This window comes from Chaetura pelagica, unplaced genomic scaffold, assembly GCF_000747805.2.
Source record: "Chaetura pelagica isolate M959 unplaced genomic scaffold, ChaPel_1.0 scaffold10, whole genome shotgun sequence".
NCBI lineage: Eukaryota > Metazoa > Chordata > Aves > Apodiformes > Apodidae > Chaetura > Chaetura pelagica.
In genome coordinates, this window is record NW_009952263.1 from 6477897 (window position 1) to 6502699 (window position 24803).

General features: G+C 37.5%; 1 protein-coding gene across 1 annotated transcript in view; it reads left to right on the forward strand.

Annotated features, from left to right (window-relative positions):
* ZNF385D (zinc finger protein 385D) overlaps positions 1-18398 on the forward strand; it is a 133954-nt gene extending 115556 nt beyond the window's left edge. Inside the window, exons 6-9 of the mRNA XM_010007625.1 lie at positions 10133-10366; positions 12325-12503; positions 13844-13945; positions 17966-18398. Of these exons, the coding sequence (XP_010005927.1) occupies positions 10133-10366; positions 12325-12503; positions 13844-13945; positions 17966-18199 (749 nt within the window). The 3' untranslated portion in view covers positions 18200-18398. The remainder of the gene's footprint in view (positions 1-10132; positions 10367-12324; positions 12504-13843; positions 13946-17965) is intronic.
* Positions 18399-24803: the final 6405 nt, after the last annotated feature.

Genomic DNA, 24803 nt, shown 5'->3' on the forward strand with positions numbered 1-24803 from the left:
AGGGAAAGAACTGTATTCAAAGGAAAATGTAGAGAATGACAATTTGGGTTTGCCAAAGAAATTAATTTAAAAAAAACTGTAATTATGCTCACTAATATCCTCCCCTACTGGAAAAAAATGTGAAAAGACTGACCATTACAGAACTAGCAAACAGTTTGCAATTATTAGCAGCTCTGCTTCTTTTGCATCGGGCTGATTTTTTTGCATCAACTGTTTTCTTCTTTCTTGCCTCCATGACATTTGTTCTGAACAGACTGTAGCTCTCACTTTGCCTGTGACTAACTGGCTAAGAATCACACCACTTACACCACAGCTACCTTCACTCAATTTGACAGAACTTTTGTCTTTGCAAGTATAGAAGAAAAGCATCCAACAAATTAACTATGTCACCATGAGTATTAATGTATGTCACTTTCAGTTTTCCAGATAACATAGGCCTTCACTATCAGCTTTACAAGAGAATGCATAAGAGAAGGCCAAAGCACAGCAAAGCATAGCAAGATTAAATGACTCATCTGAGATCCTGCACATTTGCTAAGCTAGTCTTGCACTGCCATTTTTATGCTAATTTTCATGAAAATGCAACTGCTTTCTTCTTCTGTCAGTGCAAACCATGGGCAGTGATTTCCTTAATAAGGTCTATTGTGCTTCCTTGGTGTCCTAAAATACAAACCCATCATTGTTTTACATGTAATTGGTTAAATCAAATAATATATTTTGTTCTATAAGCTTTGGAAGTAGGAATGACACCTATCATTGGTGCCATTATGAAATATATTTGTGATTTTCACTGCTTCAGTTGTGTCAAAGACTTCATATAATTCACCATAACACCTCTGAACAAGAAAAGCATCTGTTCTGCCATTTTGCTTCTGTGGAAAGCTTGCCTGGTAAAATTATGGTACTACCTAGATAAATATACCAATCAGTAAAGTACAGATAACCTCTTCACTAGGTATGTGTGGATGGTGCCAGGGAGTGGACTGGAAGAGAGAAGAGGTATTTTAGACTCTTCTGACAAAGAGAAAATTTGATGAGAGAGAACTCACTAAATTACATAAGTAGACAGGCTTGTCTTGCTCTTTGCCTAATCACAGGGCCATCTATCCAACTCACTGTGGTTTATTTAACATGTTTATTCTGCCCACTAATGTAATTAAACTAATAGTTCAGTTGGTAGCAGGCTGCCTGAAGGTAAAGGCTGATGCATGGTAGCCAATAGGCTGCTAGTGTTGCACAAAATAATTGCTTTATTAAAATTTAAAAAAATAAAAATATTTTTTTTAAAAAGTAAGAAAACAGCAAAACAAAACCTGTAAATTGTGCCAAGAACTATGATGACAGCAAGTTATTTACAAATTGCTGATCTGGATTGTCTGTGCAACTCTTCATAAACAGCATTCAATATATTTAACTGTAATGAGGACACAGGGTGTTTCATAAGTGCTTTGTTTCAATTCTAGCTCAGAAGTGACCTTTGGTGGGTTGGAGCAGGCGAAGAGTAGAGGTGGAAATGTAGGCAATAGTAGGAACATTTGTCTTAGATGATGGAACCTGCTGGACATGTAAGTGCAAGTTAAAAACATGGTCATAGTAACTGCAACTGTGAGTAGTAAAAGATCCTTTCACTGACTCTTTGGAAATTGCAAGAGATTTCCTTTCCTTGGCACTCACTTGGGTGCTACTCTTGGAATGCTGCTGTCAGTTTATGAAATGTGTTACTAACAATATGTGATCAGCCAAAGGAAAAATACCTCATGGAAGAACTGGACTAAAGAGGACTACTAAAAATCTTAATGGGCTAACAGAAAAGTCAAAACACTTATTTATTTTATTATTCTTATTTATTCTTATTATTCTTATTATTCTTATTTATTCTATTCCGTCTCCTTTTCTGTTCTGTCATCAGTTCCTGGTGAAATTTGTTCCTCCAAAATCTGTGTGTTTGGTATCTTAGCTGCTTATGGAAGAACAGGTGGTTGTAAGAAAGCTATTGCTGATTAATTCACAGACCACATCTGCTACAGGTTCTACTTATTGTGTACTCCAAGACAAATGTCTGAAAGAATGTATGTCTTCTCACTGCTCTCCCTGCAAAAGAGTTATACAATTACAACAGATGCTTGTACAGCTTCTGACAATTCTTATATTAGACACAACATTAGTTTATTGCCAAAAATAAATTTACTAGCTCAATGCTCTCCAGTAAAGGAAGTAAGCTGCTGTAAAGGGAATAGCTTTAATAGTTCTTGGATTCAAGACAGTATAATGCCATGAGGTATTACACATACGAGGGCGGTGAGAAGTCAGAGTTCTCAGGAATTCTGAGTTGGATTCCCATTATTTTAATTTACTTCTTGGTTCTAGGACTAGAAATCTATTTTGAAGCTTAAAGTTTAAATGGAGGTTTAAAAGAGGCCACTCAATTTGCTTAAAATGCAGAAAAATATCAACTCCTTGCTTAAAATGGAGAGCAATCCTATTCAATCTGCAGTGCAGTTCACTTATTCTTTTCTTGTTCCATTTGATTAATGAAAGCAATGTATTTTCTCTCCTTCTGCCAGTGATTAATACTTCTCTGTGCTTCTTTGTTTTTGGTGGCAGATTGCTGGGGGAGACATTCCACAGTAAATTGTTTTTGATATCAAGTTTTAAATAGCCTACTTGTTTTGTGAAAAATACTTCTCAGTCTCCAGCAGTGTATAGCCTGGGCTGTCTCTGTTCTGTGTCTCTGTTAAAGAGAAGGGGAGTTTATGAGAGGCCCCTCTCCAAGCTCTCTTCCCTCGCTACAGCTGATAGCACAAGGTGAAAGAGAACAGTTTGGCTGGTGCTTCCTTCCCCATGTATGTAGGGTTGGCATGTGTGAAGGGATAGCAGGAGAGACTGAATCATGATTGCGTACTGGCCTCAGTAACAACAATTTATTCTTCCAGGTACTTGGCTTGAGTTAAAACGCTAACAGGTGCTTGGGTGGAGAGTATTACTTTGAAGCCATTGCTGTTAAGAACACAAACAAAATAAGTGGTCCCTGAATTCTCCTTGGAGAAGTACTGCCTCTAGTACTGACTAGGTATAATTAGCATAATCTAGACCTTGGTGATGAGGCAGGGCCTATTTTTAAATAGTATTTTGAACTGCTGTCTACACTGGTGATTCACGTGGTGCCATATATGTTCCTGGACAGAGGAATGCAACTGTCCATCCATTTTCACTGCTGTAGCTGTCTCTAGATGGCTTCTAGCTGAATCAAAGTCTCACAGATATCCCTGGGCAGAGTCTGCTGTTCAATACAAGCCAAGGAGCGACAGTCAGTTCATGTGCAGCTGACCTGTTTTGGAGGATAAGAGAGCTTAATAATACAAATGAGGACTGCTATACACGTTGGCCTTCATGCTTCAGAAAGGTACACTCAAGGCAAATTCATTTGACTGTAATATGTCTTAGAGAATCTATTTCTTCAGTGGGCTTTTAGCTTTTAAGGCATTGTTTTTGATTCCTTGCGTTTTACTGGTGCTGAACTCAAATAATGCTCAATTTCCGATTAACTACAAATATATTTTTGACTGTGCTTCCTTTTACTTAGAAGTTGGGAAATGCATACTGAAGCATGTGCAGATGTAAAACTGGTGGCAGTTTGCCAGCACAGCCTTTGATGTTGCTGAGCATGAAAGACCTATGTATAGGATAATACAGCTTTCCTTCTATATATGTGATTAAACCCCCATGTGCAGGGTTTATTCCTTATCTTAAAAAATGTAACTAGCTAAATGAAGTCTAACACTCTACCTTATATTTAACCTTCAAGTTAGAGTCAAAATAGCAAATGTGTTATTTTAGCAGGGCCGCTGAGACCACAATCTGTGCACTTGGCTCTAAGCTCCACCCTTTAAACAAAAACTTTGTCCTGGTTTCAAATTGAATTTTTCACTACATGAGTCTCATTAATTAGCAAGATTAGGCAAGATTAGCTTCAGCCAGAGACATGTCCTTCCCCTACAGATCTATGTGTGGAGACCCTTTTACTCATAGCTGGTGAAAGCTGTTTTTCTTCTGCCTGGCTGAAAAATCTTTGTGCTGGAAAGGATGGCTCAGCACCCAAGCCCAGTTGTCACCAAGAGTTGCTTAAAATAACCTGGAAAATAAATAGTTTCTCATCATCATCTCCTCTCCTTTCAGTCCCATTTTTGTCAGCTACATTTGCCCAAGAACCCAAAACTCAGATGCAGCATGACATTTCCTTACTTTCTTCCTTCCCTTTCCACAGGCCTTTTACCCCCAGCTGTTGCTCTTGCTGCCAGCTCTGTTCAATTAACCTCAACAGGAATGCAGTCATCCCTCTGTGGTTAATCCTGTTCAGGATTAATGAAATGCACTTTAAAGCAAGGGAACTGCTAGTAAAAACTAGGTATAATTTTGTTAGAAAATTGTGTACTGCCATTTAATGAAGAAGGTCATTTTAGGACTTGGCAGAATCAAGTTTAACTGCAGAAAAAAAATAATCCAACGAGCAAATATGTTAAGTTTACTACTTTCTCTTCACTCTCGCTCTCACCGTGGGCAACTTGTCACCAAACGTCCTGTTTCCTGTGTCACTCTCATCAGGCCACCACCAAGGCACACCACCAGGAAGTGTGGAGCAGAGTGAGCAGTAAAACAAAAACATTTGCTGTGGAGCCACTTGCTTCTTCATCCTTTATTTCTGAGTGATGAACACTGTGCATAATGTGATTTACTTAAGTGTTAAACAGGGGCTGACTGAAATATTGAGGTCATTGCTTCTCCAGTTACCAACCCAGAAAATTCCTGGTATGTGGCTTTCCTGCTGGTCCTGGGAAAGTTTGCAGTCCTTTGGTTTCTCAGGAGTGCTTGTTCTATACATGCGAGGAAAGGCTTGGGTGATACCATAGAAACACTCAGCCTTTCACTTTCTAGATATCAAAATCAATCATGATTAATGCCTAGACAAAGAAAAGAAAAAACTTAGCAAAAAAGTGACTGACAATGTAGGGTTTGAATGGAGGAGTGGTGGAAAGAAGGAAGAAAAAGGAAGGGAGATGAAAAAAGCAAATGGCTGGTATTTAAAAACCAAGATCAGAAGAGGCAACTCATTAAAAAAATTCAAATTCTCTTCTTGTTTGGTCATACATGGCTTTGTTTATTATTTTAGAGCTTTTGCCTCTTCCTTTATGGCTCATTAATTAGTATCCATTCTGTAAAAGATCAGGTAATGGTCATAATTTCAAACATTTTGTGTCACTTTACTGAAGGAGGCCTTATCATAAAGTAATGTATTATGCAACTGTCACTGAGATATTTCGATCTTTCATGCCGAAAAACCTGTGATGTACAGCACTTAACTCTCTAAACCGTGCTATTGTAATTATCTTTTTTCTTACTGGCGTGGTTTGAACGTAACACAACAACAGAGAACTAGCCACGTGGCCACTCACTCAGCACCCCCCTTGTCACAGGCAAAACAGACTCAACTTGGGGAAAAATAATAATCAAATGCCCACAGGACACAGACAACACAAAGAGCAGGAATTACATACGTTACCCCACCCCTCCCTTCTTCCAAATCACTTTGTTCCCGGTTTCTCTCCTTCCTTCCCCCCAGCAGTACAGGGGTTTAGAGTCAGTTCACAGGCTGGTCGTTCCTGTCGCTCATTCCTCCTCAGGAAAAAGGATTCTTTACATCCTCCCCTACTTCCTCCTAGGGTCCCTCCCATGGGAGAGAGTCCTCCATGAACATCTCCTTCATGAGTCCTTCCCACGAGGTCAGGAGCTGCTCCAGTGTGGGCTGCTCCAGTGTCTGGGCTTCCCACAGAGTCACGGGCTGCTTCGGGAACAGTCACCTCTCCTGGTGCTGGGGTCTTCCACAGCTGCAAAATCCAATTCCACTGGCAGCAAATGCAAGTCCACTGGCAGCAAATTCAAGCTCATCCCTCCTGGCTCCTCCACGGAATGTTCCACCATGTTCCTCCATGAATGTAGGGGACAGCTGCCATCTCACCATAGGTTGCAGGGAAACTTCTGCTTCAGCAGCTTCTTCCCCTTCTTCCTCACCAACAACAGACACCACTCTGTTTCTCCAGCTCAGCCCTTTTTTTTGTGTTTGTTTTGGGTTTTTTTCCACTGCTTGCTCTGCTCAACTCTTACCTCAGTTCTTTCCTATGTTAATGGCAGAGGTGCATCTCTTGTCTCTCTAACTGCTCTTTGGCTGGTTTGGGAGCTGAGGGAGCTTCTCTGCTTCTTACTGGGGCCACCAAAAAAACCACCAAACCAAATCAACACACAAAAAAATTACTTCTAAGTTCTAAAAATATGCTTCTTACTCTCCAAGTAAAAGATATCCATTCTAGGAAGGATATATCTATAAATAATAGATTAAATCCAGGTTTTTAATGTAGAACTAATGACTGGAATTTTTGTAATATGATACCAAAAGAATTTTTGGTACAGTATATAGTAATGGGTCAAATATCAATGAACCATGAACTATGCAAGCTTGTATTCGGCACTTAAAAAGGAGGAGGAGCCAATACATTTGAGTCAAAGTTCCTCAAAGTGTTTTAAGTGCCAGAGCCAATGGGCTAGCACACATGCTTATATTTTAGCATACAAGTGCAGGAAGTTAGCCAAGCACAAAAGTCAGTCACACAGTTATTTTTGAGATGGTATTTTGTTTTAGTACACTCCACTCCACTGTTGTAGTGTAAAAAGAAATTATGCCTTGTCTTCAAATGTAATTACTACAGAGGACACAAACCTTGGGTTTCTCAAAGGAGCCCAAGGAAACCGAGGACCCTGTTCTCAGTAGGCAGGAAAATAGTATGACGAGATTCTTTTGAACATGTGACCATCAAACACCCGTATGAGAGCATTTTGTTGCTTGGTGTGAGTTTTCTCTAAGTGAGCCAGCTCACAACTGTTTTGCAATACTAAGAGGTCTTACAGTATAGTGAAATATTTCACTATGAGAAAGAATGTGCTTTTTAGTTTCTGTGGAGGTAAGGGTGGGGTGTTGGGGTTTTTTTTGGTTTTTGTGGACCCAGCATTATGGGCCAAATGCTCAATCCTTTTCTGTTAAATCTAAAGTTTAATTTCAATGACACCAAAATGCATGTGAATGTTTTAAATCACATTTGTACATGTGGGTCACTTGAGATTACAGTGGAAAAAATAAGTTCATAAATACTTATGATTTGTTTGAAGTCAGAGCACTTTTCTCTCTGCCTATTTATAGTTTCAGGATAAGAAATTATTGTGCTTAGTAGCAGGAACTGATGAGTGAGACTTTTATACACTCGGAAGAAAAACAGGAGTTGTAATTTTCTATTTCTTCAACCTGAAGAAAATTCATGAATCTTGTAGCTGGGATATAAAATTAATCCTGCTTACTGAAGAGGACCTTGATCACACACTTGCAGTTTTCTGCTTGAGCTGTGGTGTCTGTAGTATCCAAAGGAGTCAATTCTCACAGATATTTTTTTTCATCTGGCTTTGTCTTGTTAAAATAAAACTGATTTTGCCAGTCAGCAAGATTATTTTTAATGTATTATTTTATATTTTAAATTTTTATTCTGTTGCTATATTAAGAACAGGATAGTAAATGGGATTATCGTGAATCTTGAAGTGTTCCCATTTTTATTTTTTTATTTTTTTGCTGCTGCTGGAGTCCAGTTCCATACAATATTAGCAATCAGCTTCTATGCCAAAGCCAAGCAGTGACAGTTGCAATAATGAATATTTGCTGCAGGCCACTGGTATGAAAATAGCACAGTGCTGCAAGTCTGCGTCACCAGAAACAAATCTTCCATTTGACTGTGACTGAATTTCCAGCTCTATTTTAGGTCATTTATTATTGAAATAGTTCTTAAAGCACTGTCATAATATAATGTTAAGAAATGCTGATTCAGTCTTCAAGGCATCAATTCAGATGCCTTCCTGCTCCTTTTTGGTGATTTGTGTTTTTTTAATCTCTTATGCCTTTCATGCTGTACTCTGTATTTAGGGCACTGAACTGTGTACAGGCAGCCACAATGTAATATATTCAGAGAGACACATGCAAGTTAGTTTAGGAGTTCTGGTGAGAAGAGGATTTGAATTCTTTCTTTGTAAGCTTACTTGACAGCTTTTAAAATGTTTTCTCCTTAATTCCTGCAGATAATTCTGAGGTTTATAAGAGTAGGATAGGCTTTGCATCTTTTAATGTGTTATGGCTTTTAGATGGTGAACTTGGACAGTTTTCCTGTATATGTTTTGATGTCATGAATGCATTTGCATTAGTGGAATATACAATGTATTAATATAGGGCACCTTTTGAAAGGTATATGACCAGAATATATGCTCTGAACTTTGATATTTTTGTTACTTTTGGAAAACACTGATGACATTCACCATTTTTAGTTTAATTTCTGTATATAATTCTGCTTTCACAAGTTCAATTCAAGATACCCTAAAAAGGACTGGCATAATCAATTGTAGTTGCTTTTCAGTTTAAAATAATTACATGGTGAAATATTATATCAACATAGATATAGGAGGTCACATATTTGAAGCAGAATAAAATCTGTAGTTATTTAAGAATCCTTTAATAATGTTGATGTCTTCTCTCTTTTCCTTTCATCTCCCTGGTGCTGTCTGTCTTCCTTTTCACTAGGAATGTACATTGGCTAGACCTACTACCATACAGTAGTCCCAAGATGGAGCAACTGAAGTTATAAAAGCAGTGTTATGTATTACTGTGAGTGGGCTTTAGAGAAAAATTAATTTCATTGCAGCAACTTCCAACTGAAGGAAAGCCAAAATCAACACAGATTCTCTAGAATGTTAAAGATATTATTACATGTATAATTTTGTGGACAGTTCTACAAAGGCTGAATTTACTAATCAGTTTCCCAACAAAATGTTCAATATTTCAATACATTATTTTTCTTTTGAAACATTATTATTGGTCTGAAAAAACAAACAAACAAACAAACAAAGAACAGCATGTCAGAATGTTAAGCAAGGTAACACCATTACTTCTGCACCAGTCTTTGACATCCCAGAGCCTTCAGAATTTCATCATCTCCAGACTCACTTTCAGGAAAAAAACAACAACTTTGATTAGACCTTGAGTGGAACTTTATTTTTGCTGTATGCTTTAATGCCCAGCAAAATGTAGAACATTGACATGGCAAAGTTTGCTTTCTTAGTTTTATGAATAATGATTTTTTAAAATCTTCTGGGTGAACATGTAAGTACTTAACTACCAACTACTGAGTACTTAACTACCAAATTATACTGCCATATCCAAGTATCATGATTATTAAAAACACAATATCAATATATTATTTATTCTCTCTCTTAAAACTACAGAAAAAGCATGAGTTCTTAAATACAAGCACTAGGTTTCCAAATAGATTTGGGTATATAACCTCCTTAGAGTTTTTCCAAACTTATCACTGATACGCAGAACGGAAATCTTACTAGTGTTTGTGTAGGTCTCAGAGAATATTGTCTATTTAATTATGATTAGTAATAGCTATTATTAGTGTGCAATAACGGTTAATAACACATGGGTAAATATATACTGTATATTAAAAATGTAATACTAGTTTTGGCTATTATCAAGTGAAGTATCAATTTAACCTTGTATTTTATCAAATATCAAGAACATACAATTATTTTCATTTTAGTTTTACTGGTACAGAATATTAAAACTAGTTTGGCTACTCAATCAACAAGTATTATGCAGTAGTGTGGCACTTTCTGCATCTGAAGTGCTGTGCATAAATTTTGACTTGCTTGTTGTACTGGTAATTTACATGACCCCTTTTAGTGGATTATCTTTCACTTGTACCACACAGTCTAATGACTTGTCTTTTGAGTTTATGAATTCTGTATTTACTGGGTGTTAGCAGAGTGCCAGAGACAGAATACATGGCATTTCAGTACATGGGAGTACTGTGTTTTTTAACCAAACACAATATGAAGAAAAAGGTTGGATTTAGTTCCTCACCATTAGTCAAAGCATCACTGGCATCATCTGGCTCTCTGTGCAGTTACAGCATTAGAATATGAACAAGCAAATGCCAAAGGTCACAACCTTTGTTTGTTTGTTTCCATGTCCTCTCTTTGCCCACAGACGTTACCACAGGGACACCAGCAATATCAACAACGACAACCGTGGAAATCCGGAAGAGCAGTGTTATGACAACAGAGATCACCTCGAAAGTGGAGAAAATCCCCACGACAGCCACTAGCAGCACCACATGCCCTTCTGTGGAGACTGAGGAAGAAAAAGCAAAAAGACTGCTGTACTGTTCACTATGCAAAGTCGCTGTCAACTCTGCCTCGCAGCTGGAGGCGCACAACAGTGGTGAGATGGAGCAGTGCTTGCTTCCTTCCTTTTTTTCTTCGATCTCAAGAGCTCTGCAATTATCTTCCCCTGAATAGATTAGATCTCTTGCAGCAGGGGACAAAGAGGTGGCAGAAAACTGGCAATTACAAGGAATTCATTAACTATTAAAGAATAAAAATGACAGGAGAAGAGGCTTTCATAAAGAGGGAAGAAAGGAATCTTATTTCTTGCAAGTTATCAATTTTCTTACATTTTAGCTTTTGCAACTTCCAGACCTTATAGAACTAAGTGATGGCTCATGCTTCATTACCTTTGGTGTTTAGAGTTTGCATATTTTTGTTTGTGCCAGCTAGCAAACTCATTATGAATGCCATTAGTTTTGTTTGAAATCTAACAAATTAAGGCTGAAAGAGGGAGTGTCAGTCAGAGTTCAATGATGAAAGTTACAATTCTTACCTCCGTGTTGTATGTTAATAACTTGTTGAAATTATGTATAGTTTACTTTTATTTTCTTCAACTGTTAGCAACTGCTTCGTTAGTTGAACGGGTAATTGCTTTCCTCCATCTTTCTTACATTTTTAGCTTTTTCTTCTTATTAGAGCTAGTAGTATCGTGAAGTTCCAGTAGTAGAAAGCCATCATTCGCAGTCACTATTTTAAACATGCTCTTGATTTGCTTTTTGGTAACCAGGATTAAAAAGTTTTGGGATTTAATATTATGGCAATGATCACCTATAACAGTCTTAAAGAAAAAACTGATTTTGGATGTCAGGGGTTACCTGCTAGCAGGGTGAACAGCGTTAGGAGACAGGCAAAGAGCCTTAGGTTTGAAACATAAAGACAGTGACGGTATATGTGCAGCCAGAAGATCAATGGTTTTATGATCAAATAAAAAAAGAAATAACTTTGGCATGTCTATAGAGTCCACTTTAATCAAAAAAAGGAATTTTTTTGTTGTTGTTGTATTAATGAGAAAGAAAGCCTAATCAGTTTTGAATGCTGTGTTTATTATATGCCGGATCTTCAACTGGTGAAAAGTCAAGTTCATAAAGTTGTACCCATTTAACCTATTTAACTTCATATGAGGGTTAGACTCTAAACATTTTTCAGATCAAGATGAGAGCCAAAACATTTTTCTTAATATTTAAACACAACCCTCCCAGTTCGTGCTGTCTATGCTGATAAACTATGTTTGTGCTCCCACATGTGGTGCATGCTTGTAAAAGTGTACATGTGGATGCACAGAGCAATTACCATGGAACACTATTTCTGTACACAATAGTAGCCCATTATTATCACAGACTACCTGTGTGGAAGTCAACAGTGTAAGAAAATGTTTGGTCAGAATAAAGGTAAAACAACAGGATACTATTGTTTCCTATCTGGTCTTTATTTCAATGAAAAATGCAAGGGCATTTTTCTCACATTTATGTTGTTCATGTTTGGTTTTGGTTTCTGTCCAGGCCATTAGGGATCTATAGGTTGCTGCTAGGACCCTCTGCCCCTTTTTGATTTGGAGCCTAATTAGTTCATTACAGATTTAAGTGTAAGCTAGGTAATGCACACTGTTTATCAATCCATTCAGGAGGACTACAAATCAAAGCCAACTACATCTTTAATTGCCAAATTACTCTTCCTTTGCAACTACAATTCAGGTCTTATTAGCAGCAGGAGTTAATGAGAAAAGTCACACCCATTTAACTTCCCATCAGGATGCCTGATTGTGCCACTACTTATTGGTATGGCTGCTATGTTCCAGTGCATTACCTACAGATGTGTTATCTATTAGTTATTAAATATCAGATGTGAAATACTGTTACGTTGATATGAATCTTATTCCGACAAACTCAGGCACATTCCAAGGATAGCACATGGCACAAGCTGAGGTTCACATGATTTTCTTTTAAAAAGAAAATAAAACAATGAATGCAACAAATTGCCAAAGTTGTTTCTGTTTCCCATTTCTAATGTCTCCAGGGACTAAGCACAAAACTATGCTGGAAGCTCGGAATGGAAGTGGAACCATAAAAGCCTTTCCCCGGGCAGGCGTCAAAGGCAAAGGACCTGTGAATAAAGGAAACACAGGCCTTCAGAACAAAACATTTCACTGTGAAATATGTGATGTGCACGTAAACTCTGAGACACAACTGAAACAGGTACTCAGCTAGCTTGCAGTGTGAATCCTTGGCTGTTCTTTGTTTTCATGGTGATGAAGTACCCACGTAATCAGCATGTGTCAGTCTAACAGTTCACATCCAAATGGAGCTCACAGATTGTACCCTTTGTAGTTGTCTTTCATGGTGTTTTTTTTATTTTGGATATGATTTTCCCTTGCATGGAAGGTATTTTCTCAAAAGCTCTTAATTATATATATGTCTTAAAGAGTTCTAGAAGCTGTAAGGTGCAACGTGTTATAACTGTCTTTAGATGCCTATAGTCATCATGAGCTAATAAACCCTGCCAATTAGTATTGTGCATGATATTCGCCTTGACAATGGTGTGGAGGTGGGTGCAGCCAGTATTTTCACAAAACACTGAATAACCTTCATAGAAATGCAGGATGAAGAGGATTTGTAATATTTTTTATCAGTGTCACTCTGTAACTGAGAGGCATGACCTCTCAATTGCAATTACATTAAGTTATGTTCAGTCATTCTTCAGATGAACAAAGCCTTTGTTCTGAAAAACACTTTGTTTAATTCCATATGCCTTTTGGAATTAAATACTTGTTAAGAAACTTTACAAGAATGAAGATAAATTCTGGAATGAACAATAACAATACTTGTCTTCTGCTTTCAGGGAAAGTCCAATTGTCTTTTTTTGTCTTTCTTTCTTTTTTTTTCTTTTTTTTTTCTTTTTTTCTGAAAAAGGTCCCTTATATCTAAAGTCAGCATAGAAGGATTCTTGTAAAATGTCATTGTTTTTATGAACAAAATAATGGATTTTCTGGGTTTTTTTTTGCTGTCACTTAGTTTGATATGAACCATCTTTCAGCTGAAATCTTAAAAGGTTATCTAGGTTTCTTAGGGATTAAAAAAATATTGTCACCCTTCCCTGCCCCCCCACCCCCAACTGGGTAATGCTCTACTATCTAATATTCTTCCAATACTTTCTATCAACAATGGTTTGAACTTGATGGGTGATTTATAGAGACAGGGAGGAATTTTTGCTGCCTTTGACCTCATTCAGATCCTGTTGAAGTTAACAAAGGTGAGAAACTCTTTTACAACAGTGGAAACAGAGTTAAACTGAGCACTGTGGAAAAACCCAGTCCCAATATGTGGTGCATAAAGGATCATTCAAATTGGAGCAGACCCTATTCCCATTCATTATTAAGTTATTCAAAGTAATGCTGTTGTGGGGAGCAGTAGTTTTCAGTATTGGAGCACCCTTGTGTAAAGGAGAACCTGAAATGATCTATTAAGGAAATATAATTCTTTTTTATATTATTTTTTCTTTTTCTTTTTTTATTTTTTCCCTAAATATATTTGTACAGCACATAAGCAGTAGAAGGCACAAAGACAGAGCTGCTGGGAAGCCACCTAAACCTAAATACAGCCCTTACAACAAACTCCAAAAGGGAACACATCCTCTAGGGGTAAGTCAATCACATTTTTATTTTATTTTTATTTTAACCCAGCTGAGTATGGTTTTTAGAAAAAAATTAGTGGAAATTGGAAAGTGGGACAGTCCATGTGTCTGAACGATCCCATGGAAGCCCACAAGGGACTTTTATATACTTCAATGGGTGTGGAGTACAACCCGTGGGTTCTCATTTTTTTGTAGCTACTCAGAATAACCTCAGAAAATAAGCTTGTTTAAGAGGCCATTAGAGAAGACCAACAGACAAAAGAAACATTCAGATGTCAAACAGGATTTTTCCAGTTTTCACTAAGAACAATAGTGATGAAATTACTAAATAAAACTATAAAATATTAAACCTTTATTCTATCCTTATTTAGAAAATTATTCAGATAACAATTGAGACCATTTGAAAAAAAAAACAAACAAACAACAAAAAACAAACTTCTCTCATTGCATTCCATTCAGTTTCAGGATGGTTCTGGCCACATTTTCAAATGACCAGGATAAATCTGAAACACAGTTCTTACTAGCTTCAAAAGCTGAGAAAAAGGTTTACTTTTTAATAAAAAGCCCTGCTGGGATCTTGCCATTAGTTAAGAAACAGTTTATATTGTGGGTGGGATGGTGAAACATCTGTCTCCATCAGATAAACTGCATGATTGTTTTATGTGCCATGGTGTTTTGTAAGGGTTTATAGACGGTTTTGGCAGAGGGAAGATGTTGAATCACTGGCCTCATAGAGAGTAGCCTCTTATTCCTTGACCATCTTCTCTAATGTAGGCAGAATGTGGAGCTCTTTTTTTTCCTGTAATAACCAAGCTCTCTTTAAGTTCAATTAAAGCTCTTTTACTGACAACAGAAAGTATGTCCTTGTTGGGGCAGCCCCCATGATTCATGAATATTCATGCATGATTCAGTTGGGTGTGAGTTTTCCTAGATGTTGTAGCATAATGCAGTGCACCACTCTGGTAGATCTGCTAGTAGGGAAATAGCCCCATAGGGTTTCTCAGTAAGCCACCAAGAAGACCAAGGTCTCCAATACATATAAGCTATACTGAAATGAATAGAAAAATAAGTTATTAGGTAAGTGGGATATGGAATCACTAAAGCCTCCCTGACAGGATTATTATTCCTTTAGGAAATTCATTGTTTCCCAGGGGTTGAAAATAACTATTACATTACTGTTGATGTTGTCCACAGTTCTCTATTTGCCAATTTTTGTAATGGTGATTGCTGAGAACTCCAGCCAAGGATCAAGGCCATTTAGTTGCTGCATGGACAAATAAATGAAACTTGTCCTTTCCCTCAGTCCCAGTTACTTACAACATGCAAGTCAGGCCAGAGGTGAGAAATAACACAAAGGGAATTTAAGAAGGAGAGAATAAGTTAGCAATAAATTAACAGATATGTGTAGTAGAATGGGGGCTGCAGTGAAAAGGATGAGAACAGTTCTCCTTTTTGGTTTTGAATAGAAAAAATACCAAAATTGCTGTCACTTGAAATGCAGAATGGCATAGCAACAAGGCAAAGATGTGCTAATTTTACTCTGAATGTAAATGTTTTTGATGAGCTCTAGACTTTTTCTTTACTTCCCATTAATTTTGCAAGTAAATTGCTATCCCTTAGTTTACTTCATTGGAAATGTAATGAATAATAGATACTTTACTCTTAATGTGGACCTGTGTGTTAGTTTATACTTGCAGAGAGGTTTGAAATGATGGTGCAAGGCACTGTATATACAAAATATTACTAGTTTTGCAGCTATCTTGAAATCAGAACTATGTTGATAAATTAACTGAAAAGCTATCTAATTTTATTATAAATTCCTTAATCCTCAAAAAATAACAAGATAGTCCTAGCCTTTTAGTGTAAACAGCCACATAAGTTCTTTGTTCATTGTGACAAAAAAAAAGTATGAACATCACCAATATTTTTTTTTTCTACAAAAGTTAGAACAGACTACCTTTTCATAGCTTTTCTAGACCAAAACCTTTCCAATGTCATATTTTCAGTATCATTTCTACTGCTTTGTCTTGTTTAGTTTTATATGCTTCAGAGAAAGATTTATTAATTCCCAGTGCTATTTCAGAGTGTAAGAAATCTTGTATTGTTGGGACTTACGTGATATTTCTTCAAGCCACAAATGTCCAGCATGTATAAAACATTACACTGGAGAAAAAGAGGCTATTAAGCATTTGATAGTCAAACTTTCTGCAATGGAATAGCTCTTACAAAAAACATTCTTCACTGGGTATTCTAGACCACAATCAAAGCCCTGTTGTTTTGGGCTAGGTTTTTTTTGTACTTTGTACTCAGGATTTTTATTTATTTATTTATTATTCAGAGAGAGAAAGAGAGAGAGTGAGCTTTTTTTCTTGTCTGTTCTAAACAAGACTGAAAAAAACCCCTATTTACTAGAAAATGCAAGGAAGAAGGAAAAAGTCAAATGCCAAGCAAGGGAAGAAGGCAACTAGCATCAGTGGATAACACTGATCAAGTATCCATTATATCCTCCATTAAGAGAATTCCAGAATCTAGTCTCCTCTGAGTATCTCTCCCAGAGCCTTAAAGGACCTTGAGGCCAGCAGAGTTTCCAGTGGGTACTAGAAGTCAAAATCCTGTATCCATCTGGCTGGTAAAGAACCAAGAGAATTTTTTTTTAATATGATGATAGTGCAACGATTAAACTGTTGGTTCATGCCAGACTACTGCTCTCTGTACTTTCTGACTATTCATTCACCAAGTTGCTGTTGAGTGGAAAGTATCAGACTAATGTATTAATCAATTATTCGAAGATCCCTTTCAATTCAAGGATGAGAAATTGTGTTTTCCTGTGGGTGAAAAGTGTCCATACTTACACCACGATGTACCACAGCATGGTACATAAGTTCTGGGCCTGAGGTCATGCCAGGACACAGGCTCACCACAAGTCCATCAAAGCTCACTGGAACTTTTCTTTGTCAGCGGGTGAGGTTTCTAATCTTGTCTCAGAGTTATAAAACAGGAACAACAAAGGTATTCAGGCTCCTAGTTTCTCATTAGAAACTTGAAGTCCCCTTGAAATCTGCAGAAACCTATATAGTCTACTCTGATGTTCATTGGTATGCATACCAAATGTAAACTCTTTCCAGCAGTCTAGGATAAGCGTGAGGTTTTTTTTTGTTGTTGTTGTTTTTCTTTTTGGAAACTGTAAATGAGATTTTTTTTTCAAAATCTATTTGGTAGTGCACAATACTCATTATTTAAATGTTTTTAAAGCAGAAGCCTTAGCGATGGCAACAAAAATACCATCGTTTGGCACCATACTAAAGGATTCAGGCAAGAGTTTTCCATAACAACTTTTTAAAATACCTTCTGCTTTTTTTCATAGTCCTTGTAAGAATGAACTGTATGTTACTGAAAAAAAATTGAAGATGTAGCAAGATGACATAGTACAACACCCCTAGAATTCATCACGTATTTGAAAGTGTGAAACATTAGGATAGTTTCATAACTAGTGCAAGATAAGCTTTGTTTATTTGCCTGTTACTAGAGGCAGGAGCTAATAAAGAGGATCTAGCTAGAAATCTTAATTTTAAGTAGAACTCGCATCCAAATGATAAAACAAGAGGTACCTACTTAGCCAGACCAGGGATCGGGGTATGTTTTCATTCTGCTCTGGTCACTATCTAAAGCTGTCCAGATGGAGGTCTTTTAATTGATAACTAATTCATTTTTATTTAATACTTGCAGGGCACATACAGGTTTACTTTGGTGCAGATTGATCAGCCCCTTTTTAGATTTGCTTTGATTTCTAATCTCATATTAAATTATAAGTCCCAGTGATAAGGCAACCAACCAACTCCTGCTTACCCTGGTCCAATGTTTGAGATTGTATCTCCTGACCCAAGCCTACAGCTCCTAGAGTCAGTAGTTACTATATGGTCTCTCTTACTTGATTTTGCACTTATAATCTTAAAACAAGCTCCCTGTTGTGTAGCTAATATGAACAAATGATGTCACTCTGTTTGTTTGTTTTCTCTCTTCCCCACAGGTAAAATTAGTGTTTTCAAAGGAACCTTCAAAGCCGATTGCTCCACGAATCTTACCAAATCCACTGGCAGCTGCAGCAGCAGCTGCTGCTGTGGCTGTGAATTCCCCTTTCAGTCTTCGCACAGCCCCAGCAGCCACCCTTTTCCAGACTTCAGCACTTCCTCCAGCACTCCTACGACCAGCTCCCGGGCCTATACGGACCACCCATACTCCCGTGCTCTTTGCTCCTTACTGAACTCCAAACAGGAATTAATTGTACTGCAATAATTTTTCAAATCATAACAAACAAACAAGCAAACAAAAAAAGAAAATCAAGAACATTGAACTATGCAGTGTTTATTTATAGTTTAAAGTATATATGAAGAGCCAGGACTTTTGATAGAGAACTGAACAAATTCTAAAAGGGGGAATGGGCAGTATTTTCTCCAGATGAGAACATTCCTCTAGAGTATTGATTGGTTTAGAACTGATATCCAGCATTGTCTTGTAGTGACATATAAAACTTATTAAGCCTTTTGACTGTGCTTTTTGGCACATATTTCCCTGCAATGTCTTTCCTGCTTTATGAAACAACTTACAAATTTGTCTAAAGGGCATTAACTGGTTCCAATGTACATAAAATACTTTATTCTGTAGATTAAAGAAGAAGGAAAAAAAAAAAAAAAAAGAAACACTGTGAATAGTAGTACCCTTACCAATCCTCCTGCCAAATCAACAGTTACCGGATATTTATCTGAACAAAAGTAGATACAATAGATGTCTTGTAAAACAGTAGTATTGTGTCTCTATCTATGCCACTAGGTTTCTAACTGAGTTGCAAGAGATAAAATTAATAAATTATGTCACTTTGGTAAGTAGTCAAAAATTATGACAATAATGTGGAGCTGTTCCTGGTGAGCAAAAATTGTTTTCCTCACGTGAAGAAGAATGAGTGTGAAGATAACATGAGGTTAGGGCAAAGTAAATGATAAAGGAGATTTAGTGAGGAAAAAAAATAATCAAGATGCTGTACACAGAATATGTCAAACTTCTATTTAACTGAGAATGTATGTGTACAGTGTGTGTATTTTCAAAAAGTGTAATACATACAGGATAGATCAATCTTTAAGGCATGCCAGTGGACAGCTAAAAAATACATTCTTGTCATGAAAGAGGCCTGACACTTCAGTGTTGAGCAGAGGGAAGACATAAATGGGGTACACATAGTTATAACTAGCAAATGAAAAGCAGGAGAGAAATCCTGGCCTCACTGAAGTCAGTATAAGGTTCCTTCTGACTCCAATGTAGCCAGAATTTCATCCCAAGAATGGCACTTTTTCTTTTTTTATATCACATCAGTGGGAGAGTCTGTAGATACAGGTAACATTTTTTGCAGTAGGCTTAGTCCTGGAAACAGATTAATTTTCTTGTTTTATTTCCTACTGATGTAATATAAAATCTCTTAATATACCTATGAAATGTAAACAGCAACACAGGACATACATAATACGAGATAACTGCACAATGTGGTTTTGAAACAAATACAACCTTTAGGATCTGAAGGAACCCTTGAATTCTGTAGCTGACCTTTACATATGGACAGCTGGAAGCCTTATATATTTACTGTGAGGCTTGGAGGGTTTGACTGTGTCCCTTTAAAATAAGATTTATCAGGGGTATATATAGATATATTGTATATATGTTAGAGTAAGAAAAATAACTTATAAACAGAAAATCTACTATATAAAAATAATTATATAACCATCGAGTTTCACATGTGGGTCATTAAGTGGTAAGTAACAAACAGCAGAGAAAAAAATACACTTCTTTATTCTGATTCCTGCTTTTTCCCATAGGGAGCTGAAAAGTATCTATTAACATTATGGAGTGTGTTGCTGAGTCACATGCGACCACTCTGATGTGTAGCTAAGTGAAATGCCTACCATACATTTAGGAGGAACAAAATTTTTAAAAATAATGTAAATTTAGATAGGGAAATTATTTGAAAGATTTTATTAAAGGGTAGTAGTGCAAAATATGGACCATGTGGTTGCTATATAATGCTGCCTGTGGTTAATATGGATGGTTGGGAGATACAGAGGATGGGAATATTCAGCACTTTTGACTTGCCATTCATCAGTGAGCCTTCCACGTACATTGGTATTTGCCATTTTTTTAAACCTCTCTGCATTTAGATTTTATAAAAAAAATATATATATAAAAAGATAGAAAGAAGAGGTTCCATGGATGTCTGTGTCCAAAGAATTCCAAAGAGATGCATTTATTTATCTAGAAGTATTAAAATAATTTCTATTTTATGTGTTTGTATTTCATCCAATTTATTTGCAAATGTTTGTGCCTTGAAATGCAATGGGCTTTTGTTTATATTTAATTCACTCCTATGTAGCCACAAAAAAAAAAATGTGATGGTGATTTCAGGGCTGGTTACTATCTGGATCACTTTAGCCCAATTTCCAAAACAAGAAGACTGTGAGTAAGTTCATTAAGCCAAGTTTAGGCACCTAAATAACTAGGGGCTGACATTTAAAAGGGCTCCCTACTCTACAGCTCCCAGTAAAGAGGCAGTAAACAGGCCAGCCTTCAAAACCTGCACCTAACACTCTATTTAGAAAGTGTTTCCTTTTATCTGGGTACATAAATATAGTATAGTAAGGTTCAGCTCCTCTTTGCAAAACCTTGGCCTTGGTCCTTTAAGCCTGCTTTCAACCTTCCATCTTTTTGCAGAAGTTGTAGTGCCATTGCCAGTTCTGTTCAGATTCCTCCTTGAATAGGGCACTGGTTTTCAAGCTGTGCTCCATGAACCACCATTTATCTCCAGAGCCTTTTGTAACAGCCTGTGTAAGTAAGAACTTAAAAGGTAAGAGGAGGACTGATGTTCTGGGAAGGTGATCTTTTCCCTGAGAAAAAACACACAGATGGGAAAAGAGGAGACCCATAAACACCCTGTAGGCTTTAATGCATAGCCTTCTGGTGCATGGACACCTGCTGTACATCTTGCCATGTTGTTGTGATGCGATCAAAATCAACAGGCTGATCCTTGCCAAAATGTGGCCTGTGGCATGTATGGAGGCACACTACTAGGGGCAGAGCTAATACAAGTTTTGCTAGAAATAAAGAGTGTCGTTCCAAGTACTTACATCAGCTAATTTGCAATGACACCTTCAGTTTTCTTGGACCTCTTTTGTCACAGTGCTCTATGGAACAAGTTATTGTTCACACAAGTCTCTTTTAAATTTCAGCTGTAAACAACAAACTCAATTCTTTTTATGTCTCTTACTCACTACCTAATAAAGGATAAAGCCTAAATATTAGAATGTATAGTGGATTTCTGTGCCTTGCTGTTCCACCCCCTTCTTAGTAACAAGACAATGTACCCGGGATGTCAGCACAACAATTTTACTAGGTATATGTCAGGGATAATAATGGCACAGCAATCAGATTAGGCAAGGGGAGCATCCCGTCAAGGGTATGTCCACAGCAGCTGACAAAGGAGCTGGCAAACAGAAGATACTTTACACCTACTTGTCAATGCATCCTATATGGACAGCCCTGTAAAAGAAAAATGTGTCATCATATTTCATGTCACAGTAGCACTGGGGGGCCAGGAGGAAGCCTAAAGCACAAGGAAACGGATCATTTCGTCAAAGACACAGCTGCTCACTGGAATAACAGAGTGAAACCACCTGCAGGGAAATGGCCAAGTATGAACTCAGAAAAACAAATAGGTTCAGGAGTGTTTTCTTAAATTCTACACAGGATGGAAAAGAATGATTATTCTTTTCTGACCCAAAGAGACGGTATTTTTGTGGGAGGTATATATATATCCTTAGATTTTTACGCTATCTGCATTTTTCCAACTATCTCTGGCTTAAAACCTGTGTTCTGAAGGATCATTGCTCTGAACCATGAAATCACCTTCTTGAAAGATGCTGTAAAAGCTGATGTGAGAGTTCAGTAAGCAAATGGTATAAATATGATGATCTGAAATGAAAAATATGAACTGGCCATGTCAAGGAATATTGTATTGGAAAAATATACATCTTTATTTTAAGATAAAGTTATATAAAATTAAGAACAGCTAAATAAAGTGAATATAACTAGAAGAATTACATCTGTCATTTTAGTACTGGAATATTACGATTGGCTTTGTATATTAAAAGATGAAAAAACTTTATTGATAATGAATCAATACAAAGATGCTATGGGCAAATTTAACATCTCACACTCATTATCTTCTAGTTAGGCCAGGAATACCATAGCTGAACTGACCTGCCTTTAGTCACTTCTGTTCTAATCCTCAAAGATACAGTACAGTATTGGCCTGATATGCCCTGAAAGCTGAAAACATACCCTGCTTCTGCCTTCTGCTCCCAGGAAACACAGTTATTAGTCTCCTCAAAGCATCTCGGGGAACTTCTGTCTTAATAGCTCTCAGTTCTTTGCAAAAATTACTGCCATTTTATGAACATAAGATCAATACCGAGGAGCAAAACCTGCAAAAGGTTTCTTCATAATTACAACATTCTTGTAATTAAATATGAAGTTCAGTTATATATTTGTTTTATTGCACAAATCTCTTTGAAAACTTGTGAAGTTGAAAGCCTAAACCAATTCATAAGGAAACTCTTATTTTTATTAACAAGTGTCTGAATTTCCATTTTAAAAATTGACTGCAGCGCAGTTCAAGTTTCAGAGCTCTAAGCATCTAAAGCTCTCAAGAAAATACCCATGGGCTTCCTGTTTACCAAGATGACTGTGGAAACGTTAGCCTATGCTATGTAAAATATTACAGGGGTTTTCAACAACATATTTTCTCCTTTTACACCACATCTTGTCATTACTTCAGCTGGGCTTCAGTCCATGACTGAAGAAATAGTAATACTGCTAAATCCTATCTTAAACCAGTTGAAATCTCAAACACATAGTTAAGGGTTTAGCCAAGGGCAAAAAAAAAAAAAAAAAAAAAAAAAAGCTTTATGCCCTCTCACACTTCCAAGTTTATTAAAATTCAGGACCATCTAGGAGTAAACAACTATCTGGAGGATGGTTATTACATATCCTGATCTGAAATGTCAGGGGCTGAAAGAGTCTGTGCTCCAGACCAAAATTAAGAATACTATGAAAATCATAATGCTTTTAACCCTGGTGCTCCTGAAAACAGTTGCAAAGATCTTTGACTTCATTAGAGGCAATTTTTACCCCGAGTGCCTGAGGCCTTACTCAGCCATGCTGTGTACTGCAGTTAGCTGTCTTTCAACTCTGATTCACTATTGATACATCGATAAAGAAATTTGACTGAGCCTGAAACACGATTAGTGGCTGCCTTGTTTCTCTGGGCAGCTTCATGCTGGGATGATGCTGTATGTGGTGGAGAATTAAGAAGAGTCAAGAGTCAAGGTATAGAATCTGGTAAACTAATTTGGTCCCTTTTTCTTGTGAAATACTGTTATTTGGAACTCGTGAGGCATTAACACCTTGGGACATTCAAGAGTTCCCGGATAAAACACAGGGACCTTGAAGATCATGAGATGTTAACTTTAAAAATAATTAATATGGTGATGAGAAAGAATCCAGAAGACTTTCTTTGGTTTAGGTACTTTAGTTACTTTGTAACAGTGGTCTTCACGATATTCACACCAACAGCACACAGACATTTGTGCTGTTCACAACAGAAATTGAATATTTGGCATCCATAATTAGAAAAAAGAATACTTAATCACAGAATCACAAAATCTTAGGGATTGGAATGGACCTCAAAAGATCATCTAGTCCAACCCTCCCCTGCCAGAAAAGGGTCACCTAGAGCACATCACACAGGAACGTGTTCAAGTGAGTGTTGAATATCTCCAGCAAAGGAGACTCCACAAACTCTCTGGGCAGCCTGTTCCAGTGCTCTGTCACTCTCACAGTAAAGAAGTTTTTTCTGATGTTTATGTGGAACCTCCTATGCTCCAGTTTGCACCCACTGCCCCTTGTCCTATCACTGGACATCACCAAAAAAAAGCCTGGCTCCATCCTCCAGACACTCACCCTTAATGTATTTATAAACATTGATGAGGTCACCCCTCAGTCTCCTCTTCTCCAAGCTAAAGAGGCCCAGCTCCCTCAGCCTTTCCTCATAAGGGAGATGTTCCACTCCCTTAATCATCTTTGTGGCTTTGTACTGGACAAGCAGTTCCCTGCCCATCTTGAACTCAGAGGCCCAGAACTGGACACAATATTCCAGATGTGGCCTCACCAAGGCAGAATAGAGGGGGAGGAGAACCTCTCTTGACCTACTAACCATACCCTTTCTAATGCACCCCAGGATGCCATTGGCCTTCTTGGTCACAAGGGCACATTGCTGGCTCATGGTCATCCTCCTGTCCACCAGGACACCCAGGTCCCTTTCTGCTACACTGCTCTCCAGCAGGTCAGCCCCCAACTGGTACATGGGGTTGTTTTTCCTCAGATGCAAAACTCTTCACTTGCCCTTGTTGAATTTCATCAAGTTTCTCCCCGCCCAACTCTCCAGCCTGTCTAGGTCTTGCTGAATAGCAGTACAGCCTTCTGGTGTGTCAGCCACTCCTCCCAGTTTAGTGTCATCAGCAAACTTGCTGTTCCCTCATCCGGGTCATTGATGAAAATATTGAATAGTACTGGTCCCAGTACCAATCCCTGAGGGACTCCACTAGTCACAGACCTCCAGCTAGATTCTGCACCATTGACTACAACTCTCTGATTTCTTCCTTTCAACCAGTTCATGATCCACCTCACTACCTGATCGTCAAGACCACACTTCCTCATTTTATCTACAAGGATGCTGTGGGAGACAATGTCAAATGCTCTACTAAAATCAA